The 20123-nt window shown below is 59.7% G+C and overlaps 1 protein-coding gene across 2 annotated transcripts; it reads right to left on the reverse strand.

Moving 5' to 3' along the window:
- Nucleotides 1–1704: 1704 nt before the first annotated feature.
- CDC42EP4 (CDC42 effector protein 4) lies at nt 1705–18148 on the reverse strand. Of its 2 annotated transcripts, none has more exons than XM_039502480.1 (2): nt 17993–18148; nt 1705–4751 (listed from the first exon to the last, which is right to left on the reverse strand). In XM_039502480.1, exon 2 carries the CDS (start codon nt 4660–4662, stop codon nt 3661–3663), a length of 1002 nt encoding a protein of 333 aa, XP_039358414.1. In that variant the 5' UTR covers nt 4663–4751; nt 17993–18148; the 3' UTR covers nt 1705–3660. The 2 variants fall into 2 exon arrangements, with proteins under 2 accessions (XP_039358414.1, XP_039358415.1); XM_039502481.1 differs by lacking the exon at nt 17993–18148 and adding an exon at nt 17069–17273.
- Between the last annotated feature and the right edge of the window lie 1975 nt (nt 18149–20123).

Raw genomic sequence — 20123 nt, forward strand, 5'->3', positions numbered from 1 at the left:
CTGCCGCAGCCCTCGCTCCTCACCCCAGCTCAGCGCCTGCTCCTCTCTGCCCTTCCCCAACACGCCAGCCCCAGCTCCTCCCAGAGCGAAGGCCACTAGCTTTACCTGGTCTCCCAAAGCCACCAGCTTATCCATTTCCCTGACCAACTCTGCTGAGGCCAGACTGATTTTCCCCACACGTGGACCTCAACCCATGAGTCTCTCCAGCATCAAAGGGCCCGTTCTCCCCACTAGGCCGTTGGGGAGCGAGTCCGGCCAGCTGCCGTGGTGGGGTCCAGCTCTGGGGCTCTGCTCCGTGGCTGGGGCCAGGGCCCGAACTCCATGCTGGGAGAGGCACAGGAATCAGATAAACAGCCTTGCAGGGTTGAAGGTTATGAAATCAGCAGCTGACATCCAAACACTGGCTGTGTTGTGCACGGGCCCAGCTTCCCTGAAAGAGTTTCTTTATGCGCCGAGGCCAAGCGCGCCTCGGGGAGGGCCGAGGCCAGAGCCTGGGAAGCAGCGTCTGCACCTAAAGCCTCCCTGGGCCAGTGTCCCCCTTGGCTCGTATCTGGGGCTCTGGACAGCCCCAGGCTTGGACGATGCAGCGCGAGGGCCTCGCTCGAGGTGCACTCAGGGCAGGGCGGGTTGCAGCAGACGTGCCAGGCACTGGTAGTGGAAGAGCAGCAGAGGCTGGCAGGCAGCACAATCAGAAAGGCGAGAGAGACATGCCGGAGGGGCAGGAGTGCCACTGGCAGGGAGAGCCGCCGCGCAGCACTTGCATCTCTGCCCCCCAGCCCTCGCCCCTGCCAGCTGCAGGCTCCAGGTTCTGCTTGGCAGCCTCATGCCTCGGATTGGCAGAGAGAAGGGGCAACCCCCAGGAGCCAGCACCTCGTGCCCTCCCCCCAATCTGCCCAGCGCAGGCCCCCTTGCTGCACCCAGACTTGGCCCTCCAACTCCATTGCAGAGAGGAGCACAGTGCCCCCCTGGGCCCAGGGGAGCCGTCAGCGGCAGCGTTCCCAGGCACGGGGGGAGGGAGCCAGGCCCCGGCAGGGGGCAGTGGCAACAAGAGTTTCCAGGGGGGCATCAGAAAAGCCCCGCAGAGGCAGAGGGACCCTTACCTGGCTGCAGGGTGGTGCCAAGACCTGCTCGAGTCCCATGTAAAAAAAGGCAACCTGGACCCATCACTGGGCACAGGGCAGCGCTCGAAGCTCCTACAGGCCACCTCCCCGGGAGACCCTGGTTCAGAGGCTGGCATCCGGCAGAGGGGTGGTTAAGAGCAAGTCTAGGTGACGCCAGAGGGAAGTGCCATGGAGCGTCGGCTGCTGGCTAGTCGCCAACTGGTGAGTTCAACAGCTGCAAGCTCAGGTCTTTGCTTCCCCCTGGTGCATTCGTCTGTTAGCCAGCTGATTTCTCCCCCCACCTCCCCCTACCTGCCCCACTCTAGCGGCGACCAGACAGCAAGTCTGAAAAATCGGGACAGGATGGGGGGGTAATAGGCACCTAACTATCAGGACTGTCCCTATAAAATCGGGACATCTGGTCACCCTAGATCTCTGCCACTTGAGCAGGGGGAGAGCCTAGCGGGGGCAGGGGCCAGGCTAGGAGACATTGTCACCAGCGTAGCAGAGGGGAGCCTCAGAAATCAGAACAGGGAAGAGTCTCTTGAGAGCGAGACACAACATGCCCCCAGCCAGCATCAAAGACTCCCGAGGAGCCAGGCACTGCTTTCACTACCGTTTAATTCTGTTCTGCATTTTACATACATCATAAACTCCCCCCTTCATCTGCACCGTACAGCTCCCAGCACATGGGCCAGAGCCCCAGTCACAAGGCAAGGCCAGGTCCTGCCTCGGGGCACCCAGCCGCTGCTTTCAACCTGGGGGGGGAGGAGGGGATCTAGCGCAAAACAACATTTAAAAAGACAATAAGTTAGAAAAGGCCCAAGTTAGTGTTTTATTGCTACCTGTGATGTGCAGAAGGCAGGGCAGGGCCCAAGGGGCGAGGACACATCTCTCCAGCGTGGTGCTGACAGCCCCGTGTCCTAGGTAGGATGGTTCCCCACCCCTAGTCAGGCTGCCCCGGCAGCTCTTGGGCTCAGGAGCGTCTGCCCAGGGGGCGTCTCCCTTGGGAGGAGACCGGGCGAGTCTGCGTCTCCTGCACACGCTGCCCATTCCCAGACCGCTGGGCTGCAGGAGGCTGTGCCAGTGCACTAAACCCATCGTGCCCACGTGTGCAGACTGGCTCCCGCGGCTCGGCCGGGCGAGGAGCCAGACATTATCCCCCGAAGCTTTAAGTCCAGGAATGTGGGCTCACCTCCTTCCCCCTGCCCCTCTGTTCCATTCCTGCCGGAGGGCTGCTGGGTCTCACCCCACCAACAGCTGCCTCCCAGGGCATCCCATCTGCTCATGCAGCAGAGGAAGGGCACAGAGGGGTTGGAGCTGAGGGCAGGCCAGGGGCCAGCGATAGGATAAGCTGGGGTGGGTCAGCCAACATCTCTGCCCCAGCCCTGTTAAGGGGATTCCCCAGAAGGCACCTCCAGCTCCTTCCGCCGTAACCTTCCATACACCTGGGAATGGCACCATAGTCATTGGGTCCTGCTTCTAGAGCACCAGGCCTGCAGGCAGCTCTGCTGCCCGCGGCATCTGTTACAGCTCCGTGTCGTACCATGACCGGTGCGTGTGCATGTGTGCGTGCGTGTGCAGCCGGGCATCGCAGTGCCAGAGACGTGATGCTGCTGCAGGGACAGGAGAGGGTTTCTCAAGGGGTGGTTGGATGAGGTCTGAGTCCAATGTGTAGGAGCAGCTGGGGCAGGCTGCAGGGAGCCCGTGGGCCCGAAGGTGCTGCAACACAGGACACTTTAAAAAAAGAACAAGGAAAAAAAAAAGATACAAGAGTAAAAAAATCCCTCCCCCACCTCTGGAGCTGCAGGCCCCCCAGCGCTCTGCCCAAAGAGAAGTACCATCAATTGCAGGCTTAGAAACCGCTGGCTTTCCAATGCCACTTCACTCTACAATATGCAGAAGTCTAAACTCTTGAACCAAGTTCTTTCAGACTGGAATTCCCCTCCTCTGCTGTTAAAAAGAGTCACCAGCACAGATCGGAGACCAATAAAAACACAAGGGGGGGAATGTATCTTACTAAGGGCATTGAGGCTTCAAGCCTTGGCCTTGTCACTTGACTCTGTATTGCTCCATGTGGCCAGGAGATCAAGTTACTATCCAAAGTCCAGTGGAAGTGAAAGTACGTTTCCCCCTTGCAGTACAGCCTGGGGTTTTCTTCTGGGAAAGGAACTGTCTCCAGCCTGGCTAGCGGGCTCGTCCCCTCTCCCGCCTGCTGTTCTCCCCCAGCTCGCAGAGATCGGCAGCCTTACAGGAGAGAGGTTGCTCGACGTAATACTATGACTTTAAACCCAAGTTTCTCCCTCTGCCACAGCGACCTCAGAATAGCAAAAACTAACCCCACGACATCTATCTTCCCGTTTCACAGGTTCGCCCAGTCCCCGGAGGGAGGTCAGAGAGGAGCGGAGGGGAATCTGGCCACAGCCCGTGGGGAAAGGGGAAGGAGTGGAGTTAAGTGTCTCCCGGTGCCATTCCTTCTGACATTGTCAGTTTCGGGTTATCCCTTCTTGTGCTCAAGCTACCGCAAATTTACACCAGACCGGTCGGATCAGCCGCCTTCCTACACTCTGATCTCGTCGTCCTCCTCATCCGCGAAGGAGAACTGTTTGTCGTGCTGCTTGGGGGGGCCAGGCCGGGCGCCATCTGGGATCCCGTAGCTCCGTCTTTCGGGGGATGGGCGGTGCTCCTCCAGCCCCTGTACCGTGCAGCTAGAAACCGAACTGCTGTCCCTGCTGACCTGGCTCCGGGCAGAGCCCACGGCCCTGCTCTGGTCCTGGCAGGCTGGCGCCATCAGCAGGGAATCCGGCTGGGGCCTCCCTTCCTGGCTGAGCTGGTGGGCTGCAGGTACCCGGGTAGGGCCTCCATCCCTTCGGAACTCCTCGGGTACCATGGCGCCGAAGTCTTCGTCCTGGTCCCACTGGTCTTTGTCCATGATGCTCAGGACGTCCCCGAGCATGGAGGGCCCCAGGTCGATGTGGAAGGACATGATGGACTCGGCGTGTTTCATGCCATAGCTGCTCTTCGGCACCACGACAGGCAGATCTGTCAGGTCCCCAAAGTCTCGCTCGTCCAGGCTGGGACTCTGGGGGCGGGTGGCTGCACCGTTGGGACGCGGCTTTTCCTCCGGGGCGGCCGCCTCCTCCGGTGCCTTCTTGACAGGGCTCGAGGAAAGGCTCTTGGGCAGCTTCCCGGCGCTTTTGTCCGCCTCCTTCTCGGTGAGCTGAGGCAGGGAGACGGCGTTCTTCACGAAGATGGCCGAGTCCCTCAGGGAGCCCAGCATGTCCCGCCGGTCGCCGCGCGTCACCGACTGCGACCTCTTGCTGCTGCGGAATGTACGGGACAGCAGGCCGGGTTTGGAGGAGCCCAGCTCCTCGGGGGACTCCGGCTCGCCGGCCTTGCTGTTGAGGAAGGAGGTGTCCCCGAAGGCGTCCCCCGCTCTGCCCACGTGCATGGTGTGGCGGAAGTCGCCCAGCGGGGCGCTGATCATCTCAGCCGTCAGATCCGCCCGCGAGCGCCGCTTGGAGTGGGCGGAGTTGGAGACGAGCTGCTTCAGGATCGGCATTGTCCCGGCAAGGGGGGCCGGGCGGCGGGCACTTCCCCGGGGGCCGGGCTGGGCGGCGAGGTCTTGCTGTCCTCCCCAGCAGCACTCACCTAGAGCATGGAGAGAAGAGAGGACGTGGGTTAGGCTGGGGGAGCCAGACAGCAGCTCACGCCACCTCACCAGCACCATCACCAGCGGGGAGAGCCACGGCTACCGTGTCCCACTCCCTGCACCACAAAGCGCTGGCGGCTTTACAGAGCACTTCCCCTCACCCCCCAACCCAGCGTGGCTTCTCCCTTGTAGGGCCAGCCCCCAGCCCCGTTTCCTTCTCAGCCCCCGGGGGCTGGGAAACGTGCATTTGCTGTTGGAATGCGCTGGCTCTGCCAGCGGCTCGGCTCAGCCCCTGCAACAGTGAATTCGAGAGTCTCTCCCCCACCCCCTCCCTGCAGACAGGCCTTCCCCTACCGCCAGAATCTCCCCCCTGACCGATACAGGGGGGCCTGGCTCAGTCCAGACTGCAGCCCCCGCCACCAGGCCCCCTTCCTTCCCATCCCACTCTCTTTAATAGCGGCCAGTGTCGGAGGCCAGAGACCGAGCGGGTATGGGAGGGAGAATTGCACCCACTAACAAAGTTAGCCCCAAGCAGCTGGTTCTTCAGACAGTGCTGCCTGGGGGAGGAATCCAGGGCAGGTCAGCTGGGCCACAGGAACGGGCGGCTCAAGGGGATAATGTTCTCACCAGCAGCAGGCGCTGCTTTGGAGAGACTGTCCCTGCCCCACGGAGCAGGGGGGTCAGCGGAATGGGTTTTACCAGCCGGTTTTCCAGCCTGGCAGATTCTCCCGGTGCTGGAGCTGGCATCAGCTGCCGTTAATCACGTTCCAGCTCGTCCTCTGCCCCTGCCCTGCAGCGTCACTTGGATACAGGGTTTGTCTCTATTTCCTGTGCTAAACGGCCATGTACTGATGTGGTCTGCTGAGAAGCCGCTACGCCACACCCCAGAGCAGTGAGCTCCCTGCCTCTGTTAGTTCACTGAGGGTGCTGGGATCGGAGTAACATTTCCACCAGAATTATTCAGGGTGGGGTGAAAGACAGTCACGCTGCACCCCATGGCACAAGAGGGGCCGCCCACAATACAGGAAAGTCACAGCTACCCGGAGCTAGAGGCAGTTAACATTCAGCCGCCGTGTGGGAACAATCTTTGCCCCGCACCGGAGAGGAACGTGAGCACCAGAGAAACTGAGGCAGTGAACCCAAGGAGGGGTTTTGAGGAAGTCAGAAACCAAGAGCCCGGTGTGCTCCGCAGAACTGGCCAGTCTGGAGGGACAGGACGGTTCACCCCACTGCGGCCCTGCGCCTCTTACCGAGGGCGGATGGCAAGGTGGCGGCTTTGTTCGAAGCCACATGGAGAAAATGCTTTGGATTTTTCTCACGTAAAGTGAGCGGCGAGGAGCGGACGCCAGGAGGAATTGGAAACAGACGGCAGGAAGCGCACGAGGAGGGCTGGAAAATGCGGAGAGGCCCCACAGGCTCAGGGCTGTGCCATGCAGCCAGGAGAAAGGCAGTTGCCTTCAATCGGAGGGAAAGAGGCTCAGCGTTTCTGGGACCCAAGGAGAACTGGTAGGAAGGATCCCTCCAGCTCCCCACGCTGCTGTCCTGGGGCTCGTCACACCAGGGCTGGAATGCCGTGTGCAGCCACCACATTGAATAGGAATTATCCAGAACACGGTTCTTAGCCTTCTCCATGCCTGCTCCTCCAGCGAGCTGGGAGCTAGCCCAGAAACCCCCTTCCTATACACGGAGGGGGCTCTGGCTGGGAGGGACAGACCGCTCAGGAACAGAGGCTGACCGGCACGGGCGCATCTACCCTAGGAAGTCTCCCCACTGCACTAGCACAGGTTCAGCTCCACCAGGCAGAGCGCTTAGTGCAGACAGGGTTTAACCCCCAGCATCTAGGTTTGCTTGGAGCCCCACCAGCCAAGGCTTCCCCTGGCAGAGCTGCCGTGGCAGGAGCGTTCCCAGCAGAGACTGCTGCAGACCTGGCCCGAGATTCTCAGCCCTGGGCTAGCTGCAGCCGCCACACGGGCGGAGGCTGGGGAGCAGGCCCAGGGTGGAGCAGTGTTTGCTGCGTTCCCAGAGAGAAGATGGCCCCGCAGGAGGCCAGAGCTCCCTTGCTGGTTCCCAGGGGCTGAGAGCAGCGCGATCCGGGCCCTATCTCCCCAGGTGCCTTGGTAGCAAGGGACAATGGACACGTTTCCTTTCCACCCAACCCCAGGGGTCCCCAGAGCCACTGAAGGAGCTGGGCAGTCAGTGACAGGCCAATCACCACCCCCTGCACCCAGGCCGGGGTTTTCAGCATGACGAGCCGTGCGGAGTGGGGCAGAAAGAGACTGTCCGAGCTGCTCCGGCATCTGCGGTGCCTCCTCCAGGCGGGGGGAGCTATCCTGGCTCAGGCTCCCAGCTGAGTGGGCTTCCATCCGCCGCCCTCCCCCATCCCGCTGCATTTGGCCGCGTGCACTGGATTCCTTGGCTCTCAGAGGCAGAGCAGCCTAGCAGCCAGCGTCGGTGGAAGGGGGATCCCCCGGGTCAGAGCCGGCTCCGTGTGGGCCTTCGCCGGCTTCCACAGCCCTATCGAGAGACCGAACCACCCCAGCAGTGACATGGCTCCATGCCAGCTCCCCTGCACTCTGCTGCGTCCTCACAGCCGGATTATCCAGGCAGATGCTGGTGGTGGCGGTTGGCTGGGAACACAGGGGCTCTGCCCTGGTCAGTGTGTACGAGGCAGCCAGGACTGGCAGAACTGTAGACGGGGGCAGACTGCACAGGTCTCCTCCCTGCCCCATCACTGCCTGAGTCATGCTGGCTTGAGACTGTTTAAGCACATCCCAGGGGCTTGGGGCGATTCCCTGGCCAGGGAGCCCGGACCTTCTGGAGAGGGGTTGGTGATGAGGCCTCTGAGGGGAGCGCCTGCATCAGCAGAGGGAGCAGGTTTGGCTCGGGAGGGGAGGGGGAGGCAGGTGCTGAGAGAAGCAGGCCGTGACTGGGCATCAGAGAGAAAGGGAGACGCACACATGCGTCCGCGTGAGGCAGCCCACGTCCCTCTGTTCTGCTTCGATTCAACTCAACCGTCCCGTAGCCGTTCTGAACCCCCCCTCCCTATCTTAGGGGCACCCAGCGACACCTGTCCCCTGTTAAAGGGACAGGCCCTCTGTGCCCATCACCCCAACTCACCAGGGCGTTGAGATGGTCTCCTGGTGTTTCTGGCTTTCCAGTGCCCCCTCCACGTGCTAATACCACGCTCACGGCCATGGCATCAGCGCCCCAAGAGGCCTGCCCTTTGTACAGTCCAAGCGCCACCTCCAACGCTTAAGCAAGACACAACGCGAGGTCACCAGAAGCCAGAAAAAGCAGCACATGGGAGCTGGACTGAAGGATCAGGCCAGGAGTCTGTGCAACTGGGCTCCCCATCCTCTCCCTCCAGGTGCCCGTCCGTTAGAGCAGCGCGGGAATCGAGCTGTCGACGGCCCAGAGGCCGCGGCTGCTGGGATGCTGGCTAGAAAGGCGCAGCAAGAAGCTTTGGCAGACCCCCCGCTGTTTTGGTTGCTACGGGCCAGAGGCTCCTTTCTCTCTACCCCTGGGGGCTGAGGCAGGGGGTGGATTAAGAGCACAGGCTGCCCTGGCCCCACAGCGACATGGGAGGACGCAGGATGCACCAGAGGCTTGTTTCCACTCGCTGATCGGCTCCCGGTAGCGTTTAGCCGCATGTAGTCTAGCGTTTAGCACACATCCCCCGCCCCCGGGGACGGACTCGCAGAATCTGAATGTTTAATTTAGGAGCAACAAATAGCCGGGATGCGATCGCACGGCAGGAAGCAAACGGAGGCGGCTGGTTCCACTGACCCTTTGCCTGGGTCTGCGGGCAGAGAAGAGCAGGAAAGGTGCGAACATGCGTCCTCCATGCCCCACAACCCAGCTCACGCGATGCCACTGGGCCATTTCTGGGAGTGGCTCCTCCTTGGAGCCCCACTGGCCTGCCGAAGGCTGTGGGGCTGCCCGCCCCACTGGGAAGGGAGCCACGCCCCTGGGATACAGGGTGTCACGGGGAGGCCGCTCCCCGTGCTGTGCTGGAGAACTTCAGCAACCAGAAACATGCTCTTGTGGTTCAGGCACCAGGCGGGGATGAGTGGGTTCAATTCCTGACTCTGCCACTGACTCCCTGTGTACCTTGGGCAAGTCACTTCACCTCTCTAGGCCTCCCTCCATGCCTAGGAAACAGGGAAAATGAGACCGCCTGTCTCCAATCCGTTGTCTAGAGGGACAGCAGCAAAGCCGTGTCTAAACAGACAACTGGAAAAGCTCCTTGGGACCTGGACGGTCTCTCACTTGTGCAGCACCCAGGAGCTGTGATTTCAGTTGCTGCGTCTGTGGTAGGAATAATAATCTTCAGGGCTTTCAATCCAACACCTGTTCTCCGTGCACTGAATAACGGGATATACAAGAACTGGCCTGCGCTCGGATGGTCCTTGGAAGCCTGTTTTCCCTGCACTTGCTCTGGCGAGACATCCAGAGATCTTAGCCCAGAGTCACGGTCAGCCTTCCCCACACGGCATGGGCACTGCACACTGACAGAGTCGGCTGTTCCATGGGCCACGGCGAGCACCATTCCTGCTCCTCTTACATTTGTTTTACTGCCACTTCCAGACAAGCTGGAGGCCCCGCTCAGAGATCGCACTGGGCTTCGGAGGGTGGGAAACGTTCCCCAGACTGTCCTGCCTTGCTTGGCCCCGAGAGAGGCAGAGACTCCAGCAGCTGCACTCCACATGCCTGTCCTGGGGCAGCGAATAGGGATCAGAGTCTCTCACTCTTCCAGGTTTCTATGGGACAGTCCAGATTTGGACCCAGCTGCTCCACCAGCAAAGCGCTCCAAGGTGCCGACATCTGCCAGACCGGGGGAGATGCTGTCACAATGCAGGAGGCCCCCATGGCTGGGGCATCAAGACCTCGCCGTCAGAGTCCGCCCTGCTGGACTAACTGATAGAGGCAGCATCTGTGTAATGGGTTTCACCCGCCCCCTTCTGCTGGTGACCAAGGCAAGGGGACGCTCTACAGAGACAGAGCCCCACAACAGGCCGCAGCCAGCGAGTGCTCGTGAGCCCACCTGGCATCCTCTGAAGTCTGCTCCGTTTGCCCTGCTGGAGCATAGTCCTGACCCTCTCTCCATGCCCACTTCCCCAGCCCTGCAGCTTTCTAGCTGGCCCCATTCTCCCCTGCCCTGCGGCCCGGCTCAGCCCCGCTCTGCAGCACTGCAGGTTCCCCTGCTCTCCCCCACAGATCCAGGGTACGGCTACACGGCAATCGAACACCCGCTGACTCAGGCCAGCGGAGGGTGCTTCACAGCAGTGTAGACATCCCCACAGACACACCCCGAGTGCTCCTCCATTGCTCAGCGGGAGCAGGGCAGACTTCCTGCTTCGCAATCACTTCCATCTCACCGCTCTTGCTTCAGAGCGCGAACACGGCTCAAACTGTTCTACCCCAGTTAAACAATAACCTGTTAGACAATCTCTCATCACAGCGCCAAGTACTCGGGCACACGGCTCTTCTGAGCAAGGCTGCAACTCCCTCCCCTCCCCTCCCCTCCCCTCCCCGGCGTCCTTTGAAAGGCTACAGAAAACGAGCCACACAGAACATGCCAACCGCCTGCCCCTCCCGGGCAGTTCAGAGGAATCAATCCACCAGCCAGTTCCGGTACTGCGGGTCCCCCATTGGTACAGCCTCTGAGCCCCACACGAACGAACCTATCGATCCTCACAACACAGGTCAGGTTCCTCATCTGACCCTGTGTAACACGGGCCAGGGGCATGCCCCGCGATCCTTCCTAGAGCACCACCCTCGTGAGACCGGCCAGTGTCCCTTCACAAACGGGGAGCCGAGACAAAGGGAACGTCTACACAGCAAGCAAGCCTCAGAGCCTGGATCACTGACTTGGGCTCGTGGGGCCCATCCCACAGGGCTAAAAATAGCAATGTAGATGCTCTGGCTAGAGCCGGGGCTCCGAGACCTTCCCCCCTTGCTGGGGTTCAGAGCCCAGGCTGCAACCTGAACCCAAAACATGGACACTGCCATTCTGAGCCCTGCTTTTCAGTCAGCTGAACCGGGCTGAGACTCACGGCCGGGTTTTAGGCACCGTGTAGACAGAACCTAAGTCACTTGCCACAGGAGGCTTGTGGTCGGGCAGAGATTTGAACAGCAGGCTCTCAAGGTGCTGCGCGTGGTATCGGGGCAGATGCTACATGTTCTGATTTCAGTGTGTTGGTTCCTACTACACAGATTCAAATCCTACAGAGTCTGTTACTGGACACGAGCTTTGAGCAGTTAGTGGCTGAGGAAGGCAATGGGAGCCTGGACTCCTGGGTTCCACACAGTTGGCGGCTGGTTGAAGTGCAAGCTGGCACTGCATATATCTATCTCCCTCCCTCCCTCCCTCTCTCTCTCCCTCCCTCTCTCACTTCTCCTTTTGGTGTCAGTTTCCTATCCATAAACTAGGCTTAATCCACCCAGGCAGGGTAAAGTCTAACCAATTCCCCCCTCACTGGGGTGTCCGATTTCCTTATCTGTCACTAACCTCTCCTTGGATTGAAAACCAAGCCTGCTTTTTTTGGTCTTTCTCCAGCCAGAAGGAATTACAAGTAATGGAAAAATCGACTAGTCAGTTTCTAATCAGTTTCCCTGCCAGGTTCTCATGCCCTAGCTCACTGCTGCATGCAGGGAGGGGATTACACACTTGCCCACGCATCTTTTTCCTTTGCCTGATTTCATTTCTATTGGCCTTCGGTTTCATCCGAGACACAGAAACCCCCAGGCCAGCTCCCCAGCTGGTGAACGTCAAGGACAATCTGCTGATTTAGGCCAGCTGGGGACCCTAACAGCTAACCATGGGGGCAAGTTTGCTTCCTTAGCCTTCCCAGGAGACTTTGAAAGCCTTGGCTAAGAGGCAGCAGGAGACTCAAGTGTTACTGAGAAGCTTTGCCCGCCTCCGGAAGCCTCCATGCTGCTAGGGGCCCAGAACAAGCCATTGCCTTCCTCCTCCGAGCTAGCAGGAAAGGGGCGAGTTCCTCGTGCCTTCTCTCTCCTCTGGCAAGCTTCACTCTAGGGCCAGTGGGGGCAGATGGGGTGGGAGAGGGGATGTTTTCACAGAGTGGGAGGCTGTAGGGAGCTCTACTGCAGGCTTCCATAGCGCTCTGGCTGCAGCAGAGGTGCTGGGCTTGCCTACGTGGGGGACAGAGCCCCCTTTCTCTGCTGCTTATTCAGCAAGGAAGGAGACACGATCCTGTGACATTCCCGCTGCTGCGTTTACAAAAGCAGAAAACCGGCCCAGGGAAGCTTAACAGCCGCCTCCTGATAATCTGCTGAGAAAGCGCAAGTGTAACCCGAGACAAAGTGAAAGACGCAGCCAGCAGCCTGCATCCAGGGGCAGGCGGCTCCAACTGCCCTCCCAGAGCCCGCCCGGCCTTGCTCGTAGTGCCAAAACCCATTGCAGAGGGTGGGTGGTCAGAGGGGAGCAGAGACCAGTCAATTTTTCTGCAGATAAAAGCCAGGGCTGGTATTAGGAGGTAACAAGTCAGGCAATGGCCCAGGTCCCCACACCACAGAGGGCCCCATGAAGCTAAACTGCTCAGGCTTTGGATTCAGCCCTGGGAGGTGGGGCTCGGGGCAAAGGGGCTTTCTGCCCTGGGCCACAATGAGTCTCACGCGGATCCCGCTTGGCGGCCCCCTGAAACCTGATCAAATCCCCCCAGGGGGCCTCAGATCAGTGGCTGAGAACTGCCCCTCTAGGTGGTTTAGGGACTTGGACTGCAAGCTCCTCGGGGCAGAAACCATCTGTTCATTACAAATCCATTCTCCATCACCGGCACCTTGTGGCCTTTCACACCCGTGCAGCACTTCACACCGGTGCCAGCAGCTACGCGAGGTGTTGGGTGAGAGACAGTTCAGCCAACACGTCTGTACAGCGCCTGGCACCATCGGTCACAGAGTCTGCAGCAGAGCAAGGATTGGAACCCAGGAGCTCCGAAAGCCCAGCCCCTGCTCTGCGCCCTGCTGCTCAGTTCCTCACCTTGCTTCCGCCCCATAAAGCTGTCACACGGGGGCAGGCAGGAGTGACAAGCCCGAAGTCAATAGCAATCAAAGGCCTTGACTCGGGGCTTTCCTGACGCATTAACTGGCGCTGGCTCTGCCTCACCCCGTCACCAGGGCTCTTTTGCCATCCCGACCAAGGCTGCCGGCTTTGCTGCGTGTTCCAGTTCACGAGGCAGCGCCCTGAAGCCAGGAGATCACAGGAGGTTCTACCCCACCCCCCTTCCTCCGTCAGACGCCCTGGAGCGTGGTGAGAGCCCCACCTGAAACCTGGCGGAGGGAAAGAGCCAGTCCAAGAGATGATCAGCCCTGTCTATCCAACAAGAATCTCCGCTCACCCCCCCTCCACACACCCCTTTCCAGTGCCTGTCCGCACACCTGACCTCAACACCCAAACAAAGAACCACTTCCACCCACAGAGCTACCAACACAGAACAGCTGCAGGTGGAGAGTTGCAAAATCATCTGATCTCACTGCAGACAGAAGCTGCAATCCTGGACCACCCTTTGCCAAGCAGGCCCCAGCCCTGAAGACGGGCTCATCCTCCAGCCATCAGTGCAAAGACATGGGCAAAGCCCAAAGACACCCACGCAGAAGGGTGAAAGGAGACAGTTTGTTGGAGGCAGGGCAGAAACAGCTGTAGGACTGACAGACTAGACTTCCAAACAGCCGATATGCTGAACCTTCAATTCATTTATCAGAAGCATCTGCAGCACCTATTGCAAAGCAGGTGGAAAATATCAGGCAGAGAAAATTAGATCCCTATCCAGAGTGTTTAACCAGAGGGAGACAGGGATCTTGGCTCTTGCCAGCATAATCTTCCACATACAGACACAATTAGCCTGTGGAACTCACTGCCACAAGATATCACCAACCTGAAGTGCTTAGCAGGATTTCCAAAAGGACCGGGCAGCTCTGTGGATGACAAGGAAATCCAGAGCTGCATTAAGTACTAACAAAGACAATAGGAGTTTGGGAAAGGCTATAAACACTCATGCTTCAGGGCATGAGCCAACCTCTAATTAGTGCAGGCAGGGGGTCAGGAGGAAACATTCCCTGGGGCAAGGTTATCCCTGAACTGTCTTAAGTGCCTCTGAAATAGCAGATTCTGGCCAATGTCTTTCACAAGACACTGGACTAGACAGACCATTGCTCTGCTCCAGTCTTGCCAATATGCTCCTGTGTCCCCCTATTGTGCGTGGGTGAGGAGCAAGCAGCCAGATTTCTCACAGCCCGTTCAAGACCATGGTAAACCAAGACAATTTCCATGTTGGGAGACTGAAGGCAGTTCAGGGATCTCTCACCAGGGAACTGGTTAACCAACTCACCCGCCCCAGAACAATGGGACCCAGAATGCAGCAATCAGCAGAAATCACTCAGCTGAAGCCCTTTTAAATGACTCTCACCCTGGATACAATAACCTGCTGTGTCATGCGGCCTACAGTCAGGAGGGTCAGTAGAGGATTCACCTGAGTTACAGAACCGCCCCACTCCAGCCTGCTAGCAGAGGGCATCTTTCCCTCTGGGACAGCAGCGGGCAGGTACTGCCTAGCAGCAGGTCATCGCTCCCCTTCGCAGGCATTGGCTGTGGCCAAAAGGAAGCAAACCCCAGTTCTGCTCCCAAGCAGAACCCAGCTTGGATTCCATCAAGACCCAGACTGGTTTGCCAATCGCTCGCCCCATAACGCATGGCCCGGGCACTGCTCACTGAGCGCCATCCCAGGGCGAGGGCTCTGCTGGGGGCAGGTCAGGCTCCGTGCCAGCCTCTGTCGTGAAGACGCACACCTTCCGACTGGGGGCCAAGAGGGAGGCACTGAATCGTTTTCACTCTGGACCTCACCTGGAGTCAAACCCCGGTGCTAGCGAGAACAGAGATCGAGCACTGCCTGCAGCATGGCCTAGTGGATCGGGCACGCAGGAGACCTGGGGTCAGGTCCCAGCTCCGCCCCTCCTTTGCTGGCTGACCTCGGGCAAGTCACAGCCCTCCCCTTGCCTCAGTTTCCCTATCTGTCCAACAGGGAGAATGTGGGCTTGGAGACTGATGGATGAAGGGGACTATGTCTAACTCAGGCAGGGGCTAAGCTGCTGTTTATTCCCATCTCTCATGCTGCTGGCAGCTAAGGCCCTGAGTTGAGGAGTGCAGAGCAGATCCTGCCCCAGAACTCTCCGTAGGTTGGCAGAGCGCCAGGTTCAGAGGAAGTCAGTGCACTCACTACGGCCCCTGGAGAGACATGGAGCCATTAAGCCAGAGACGAGCCCGAGCCTGGAAGCTCAGCTCCAGCCCCTTGAACTCAGAGTGCTCAGCCTGAAGTTTCCATCCAAGCTCTGGCACAGCTCTGATAAAGACAATAGGCTGCAGAGACCTTCAACTAGCCCCCTTCTCTCCCTATTGCCCTGCAGCAGGGCACAGCGCAGGGCAGGGATGTGGCCAGACACAACCCCACATCATCAGTCCCAAGCAGTCCCGGAAGGTGTCAATACGTCACAGGGTGCAAGGTATCGCTAAGGTGCCTTTAACCAAGAACTGCAGCCAATTCTCAGCCTTGCCGCACTCTGGCTCCTCACTCAGTTATTCACAGTGGATCCTGCAGAGATGCTCCCCAGAATCCCTTGCAGTCGTTCCCACCTCCCTTCCCATGGCAAGGGGCAACTGCACTGTGTTCCCGGCCCCCCAGCTGGCAGGCAAGCCGAGCTCACAGCTCGAGGCAGGCTAACCCCCATGCACGGGGGCAGAGGTCAAAGCCTCCTTCCTGCAGCAGGAGAAAGCCGAGAGGGCAGGTGGGGTGGGGAGGGGGCTTGGTTCCCTGGCCCCCTATTTAGTCAGTTACACCCACCCGGAGCACATTTAAACACATCTGACATTTCTGGAGGAAAGGTCCTTCAATGGCTATTAGCAGGGACCCAGCCCCATGCTTTGGGTGTCCCTCGCCTCTGTTTGCCAGAAGCTGGGAGAGGACGACGGGGAATGGATCACTTGATCATTGCCTGTTCCGTTCATTCCCTCTGGGGCACCTGGCACTGGCCGCTGTTGGAAGACAGGACACTGGGCTAGATGGGCCGTTGGTGTGAGCCACGAGGGCCTTACCCCTCTGCACAGCTGTAAGAGATGGTACTCCTGGCACAGCAGTGGAAAAATCAAGCCCAGGCTAGGAGCAAGCTGGTAACCCACCTCCCTGTGCCAGCTGCTGGGTCCCACCAACTAAGAGCTGCTGTGGGCACCATGGCGACGGAGGCCTGAGTGGTAGCTAGCCAGACCAGGCACTGACACAGCAAAGGCCGTGTTCTCCCAGCATCTATTTCAAACCCTTCTGGCATCCCAAGAGAGGCCAGCTAAATAATTCACAGTGGCTGGGGGCTGCCCAGCCAACAGGCCCCAGAGCAGTTAAAGAAATGGGCGGCTCCCAACGGGTGCCGCCAAGCCAGGCTAAGAGGGGGAGGCCAAACGCCCCGCACCGCAAAGATCAGATGTATTCTGAGGTGTGTTTGCCACTCAGGGCAAAGCCTGGCGACACCACAGCCGGCCCTCCAGCTCGCCCCATGCACACGAGGAGGGGTTGGCCAGTGCGCTAACATTACACCCGTTTAGCCCAGTGCCAACGGGCCCTGGGAGGTAGCCGGCGTCCGAGGTTACAGTCGCACGGCGCAGGAGCAGCGAGCCCAGGCCCAGCGGTTTGTTTCGCAAGAGCCACTCCAGAGTTAGCCACAAAGTTAGCCAGAGTCACCGAGCCAGGGAAACCAACCGATCTCGCTGCCCACTCCCCAAGTCAGCCCAAATCCCCAGCGACAGCCTCTCTCCTCCGGCTGCTGAAGAGGGAACCCGAGCAGGGCCTGTGTGTGCCAGGGCCTGCAGCCCTTTGTTCCAGCGCTTTTCACTCCGCCGGCCGGGCACCTAGCAAGGAGCAGCCCGTCCTAGGGGCACTGGGGGCGTGGGGGGGGAGGCTGCACGCTGGCCATTGTTTGGCCAGTGAGAACAAGTGGGGAGAAGAGGAATCAAGGCTGGGCACAGGGCGGGCACAGCCCGCAAGGGGCCCCTGGCACCTCTCTCACCTCCTAGCCCAGGAAATCCCTTCCTGCCGCCCGTCTCTGCCACAGCCCCGCCTGGGCATCCCGGGGCGCACAAAGACCCAGCCGGGCCGGGCTGCGCGCATCCCGGTGCCTGCCCCCAGCGAAGACCCGGGCCCGGTTCCACACAAACAGCGCCCCTCCCCGCCCCCACCAAGCGCAGCGCTTGGATCTCAGCCACCGCCTGCCCGAGGGCTGGTTTTACGGAGCCGCCCCCCAACAAGGCACCTACTTTCCTCCCCGCGGAGGCGCCCCCAGCAGCCCCCTCCTCTGCGCGAGCTTCTCAGGGCGCAAAGTTCTGCTGCGCTGCGCGCCCCTCTCCCAGCGCACGCACAGCCGGGGCGCGCAACTCCCGGCCACCGCCCGCGCCTGGCTCCCCTGCACTTTGCTCCTGCCCGGGCGCGAGCCAGAACCAGCGCAGTAAATCTCCCGGCCAGTCCCCACCCCTCCCGGCCCGGCGCTCGCCTGGCCTTAAAGAGACAGGGCGAGCCAGACAAAAGAGCCCAGCTCTGGAAATTACCTGGAACAACTCCCCCCCAGCGCGCGTTCCCGGATCCCCCCGCCCGCTGGCTACGGCCAAAACCCGGCAGCGGAGGGCCTCTGGCTCCCGGGGTGGGTGGGTGCGGGGGGGGCGGACACGTACATTCTTTGCCGATGCATTACAAGAAAGAGAAGAGCCCCCTCCCCCCCCGTTTACAATCGCTGCTCTTTGCAGGCCAGGCTCCGGGAAGCACATTCTGGGCAAGGGCCAGCGGCTGCTAGTTTGTTAGCATTGACTTTGGAGGGGGGGGCGGGGCTGGATCAATGTCGCTTTCGTTACAAGGGGGGCGCGGACTCCGCACGGGTTCCCGAGGAGAACCACCTTGGACCATCTCCCAGCCCTCCCCAAGGCGAGCCCGGGTCTGCAGGACCCGCCTGGAAGCTCAGCGGGGACACCTCTGACCAGCAAAAGGCAGCCCCTCCCGCCCTACCGCTGCCCCCCCCCATCTCATTTTCTTTGAAGCAGCTGAGCAAAGAGCCGCGCTGGGGGGAAATCCCATGGCACGAACCCCTCTGCAGCCAGTCCCCGCAGCGCAAACCGGCGCCACTCCCCTTGTGTCCCTACACCCCCCTGCCTGGGAATCCCCCGCCGGGGCAGTGCGGGGTGGGTACCTACCTGGTCACAAGCCCCTGCCCGTCTGCCAGGCAGGCTTTGTTCCCCCGGCGCCGCCTCGCTCAGTGCCCCGCGCTCCGCTCCCGTCTCTCCATCCCATGTCAGTTTCCAGCCTCGGTCCGCTCCGGATTGAAACCGACCAGCCCGGCGCTCCCCGCTCCTTCGGGGGTGATGTCATTGCTCGGCCAGGGCCAATGGGGCGAGGCGGCGTCACAGGGGCAGCCCCAGGCTCCTCCATTCAAACCCTGAATGGCTCCGACTCTCGCTTCCATGTGGCAGGCGGGGCGGGGGCAGCCGGGTTGCCCAAGGCTGGAGTGTCCCGAGTCATGATCACAGGGCTCTGGAGCGCGGGGAGAGCCGGGCAGACGGTTACTCACGCAGGCCAGTTAGTCACTGCTTCCCCAGCAGCAGGGTGGGGCAGGCGGGCTGGCACCCCGAGAACAGAGACACTGCTACTCACCCAGAAAAACCAGGAGTCCGGTGGCACCTTAAAGCTTCGGCACAAGTCAATCTGTTGGTCTTTAAGGTGCCACCGGCCTCCTCCTTGTTTTTGTGGGTACAGACTAACCCGGCGACCCCCTGATACTTGTTACTGACATGCTGGTTCTCAAGCGGGGCGCCGGGAGCAGGTTTCAGGGGGTCCACCAAGCCTGGCTGGTATTAGACTCGCTAGGGCCCAGGGCAGAAAGCCAAAGACCCGCCACGCAGCACTGCAGCCCGGGGAACTTAGCTTCATGGTGTGTGGGGGCCCCTGGGCCACGGCCCTGCTTGCTACCCCATTACACCGGCCCAGGCTTTTATCTGCAGACAAACAGGGCTTGTGGCACAGTTTTTAGAGCATGTTGGGAGGGCTCCGAAAGAAAGAGGTTGAGACCCCCGCCCTCTGCCTAATGGATTAGTGTGTTCAACTTTCTATTAACCCCATGGCTGGCTCCGGGCTGGCAGTGAGTGTCTTCGGCTATGAAGTACCACACACACACACACACACACACACACACACACACACACACACACACACACACACACACACACACACACACTCACTCTACTGTTGTAGATGTCCCTATTTTTATTGCACCAATGCTCATGGCCCTGTGGCTCCAGCGCAGCACCGGGAGTCAGGACACCTGGATTCTTCTATGCTAGACTGCGACAGATTTGCTGTGTGACTGCAGGCATATCCCTTCCCCTCTCTGTGCTGGGGGGCAGGGGGGGATCCAGTATTGTCAGGCTCACCAAAAATCACAAGATTGGCTTTAAAATCATGAGATTATGTAAAAACAATAGACGTGAGGTTCTTTTTTTTATTGGCCTTCTTCTTTTTGAGCGTTTCGGGTGCACTGGGGTCACATTTGGAAACTTTCTCCACAGCCACAAGTCCCGGAAACCTACTTTTCCTTCAAGAATGAAGGTTGGAATTTTCACATATCCACTTGACTCCAGGAGCTGGGGCTTCAAGGAAACAATAATTATCATGAGGCTCCTGACACATTACAGCTGGGAGCAAGCCCCCAACCTGGGTGACAGGAACTTGCTGGTTCTGCTAGAGCTAGCTTTCTAAAACCAGAGGCATGGGTTGCAGCCCGAGGACTGACCCAGGGGGTCGGACGAGCTTGTACTCGTCTGGCCTGCAACGTTCACATCACTGTGCTTGAGCTAGTGCGTCTGTCTGCCTCTGCCGGGAAGCAAGCTGCCAGCCATGCTGTAGAAACCCCTTAAGTTTCTCCGTCTGTAAAATGGGCCTAAAGATATCCATTGCACTCTTCATTGCAGGGTGTTGTGAGCTGCTATTCACTCACTGGGCACATTGGGAACGTCAGGTGGCAGGAGCTATGAGAAAATACTGTCATTGCAAAGCTGCATGTGACTGGGGAAGTTCGGAGTTATTGCTAACAAACCACAGGGAGAGAAAACGTCGTGTTTCAGGGGTTTAGCAAAGCTCTTGGGGGTTAGGATGAGACCTTCCTGGGGGGGGGCAGGTGATTGCACATCTGCCTGCTGGGGGATTTCCTGCCCTTCCTCTGAAGTCTCTGGCGGCAGCGACTGAGATGGGTGGCCCATGGGTCTGCTCCAGTCTGGAAGGTGTAGAACTGATAAATTAAATAGTTTTTAATTGTTCACTTTATCAATGTAA

The sequence above is a fragment of the Mauremys reevesii genome, linkage group 15, assembly GCF_016161935.1.
Source record: "Mauremys reevesii isolate NIE-2019 linkage group 15, ASM1616193v1, whole genome shotgun sequence".
In the NCBI taxonomy this organism is placed as follows: domain Eukaryota; kingdom Metazoa; phylum Chordata; order Testudines; family Geoemydidae; genus Mauremys; species Mauremys reevesii.

Coding starts and splice junctions, on each gene's coding strand:
- CDC42EP4 (XM_039502480.1), bottom strand. CDS start 4,662: ATGCCGATCCTGAAGCAGCTCGTCTCCAACTCCGCCCACTCCAAGCGG.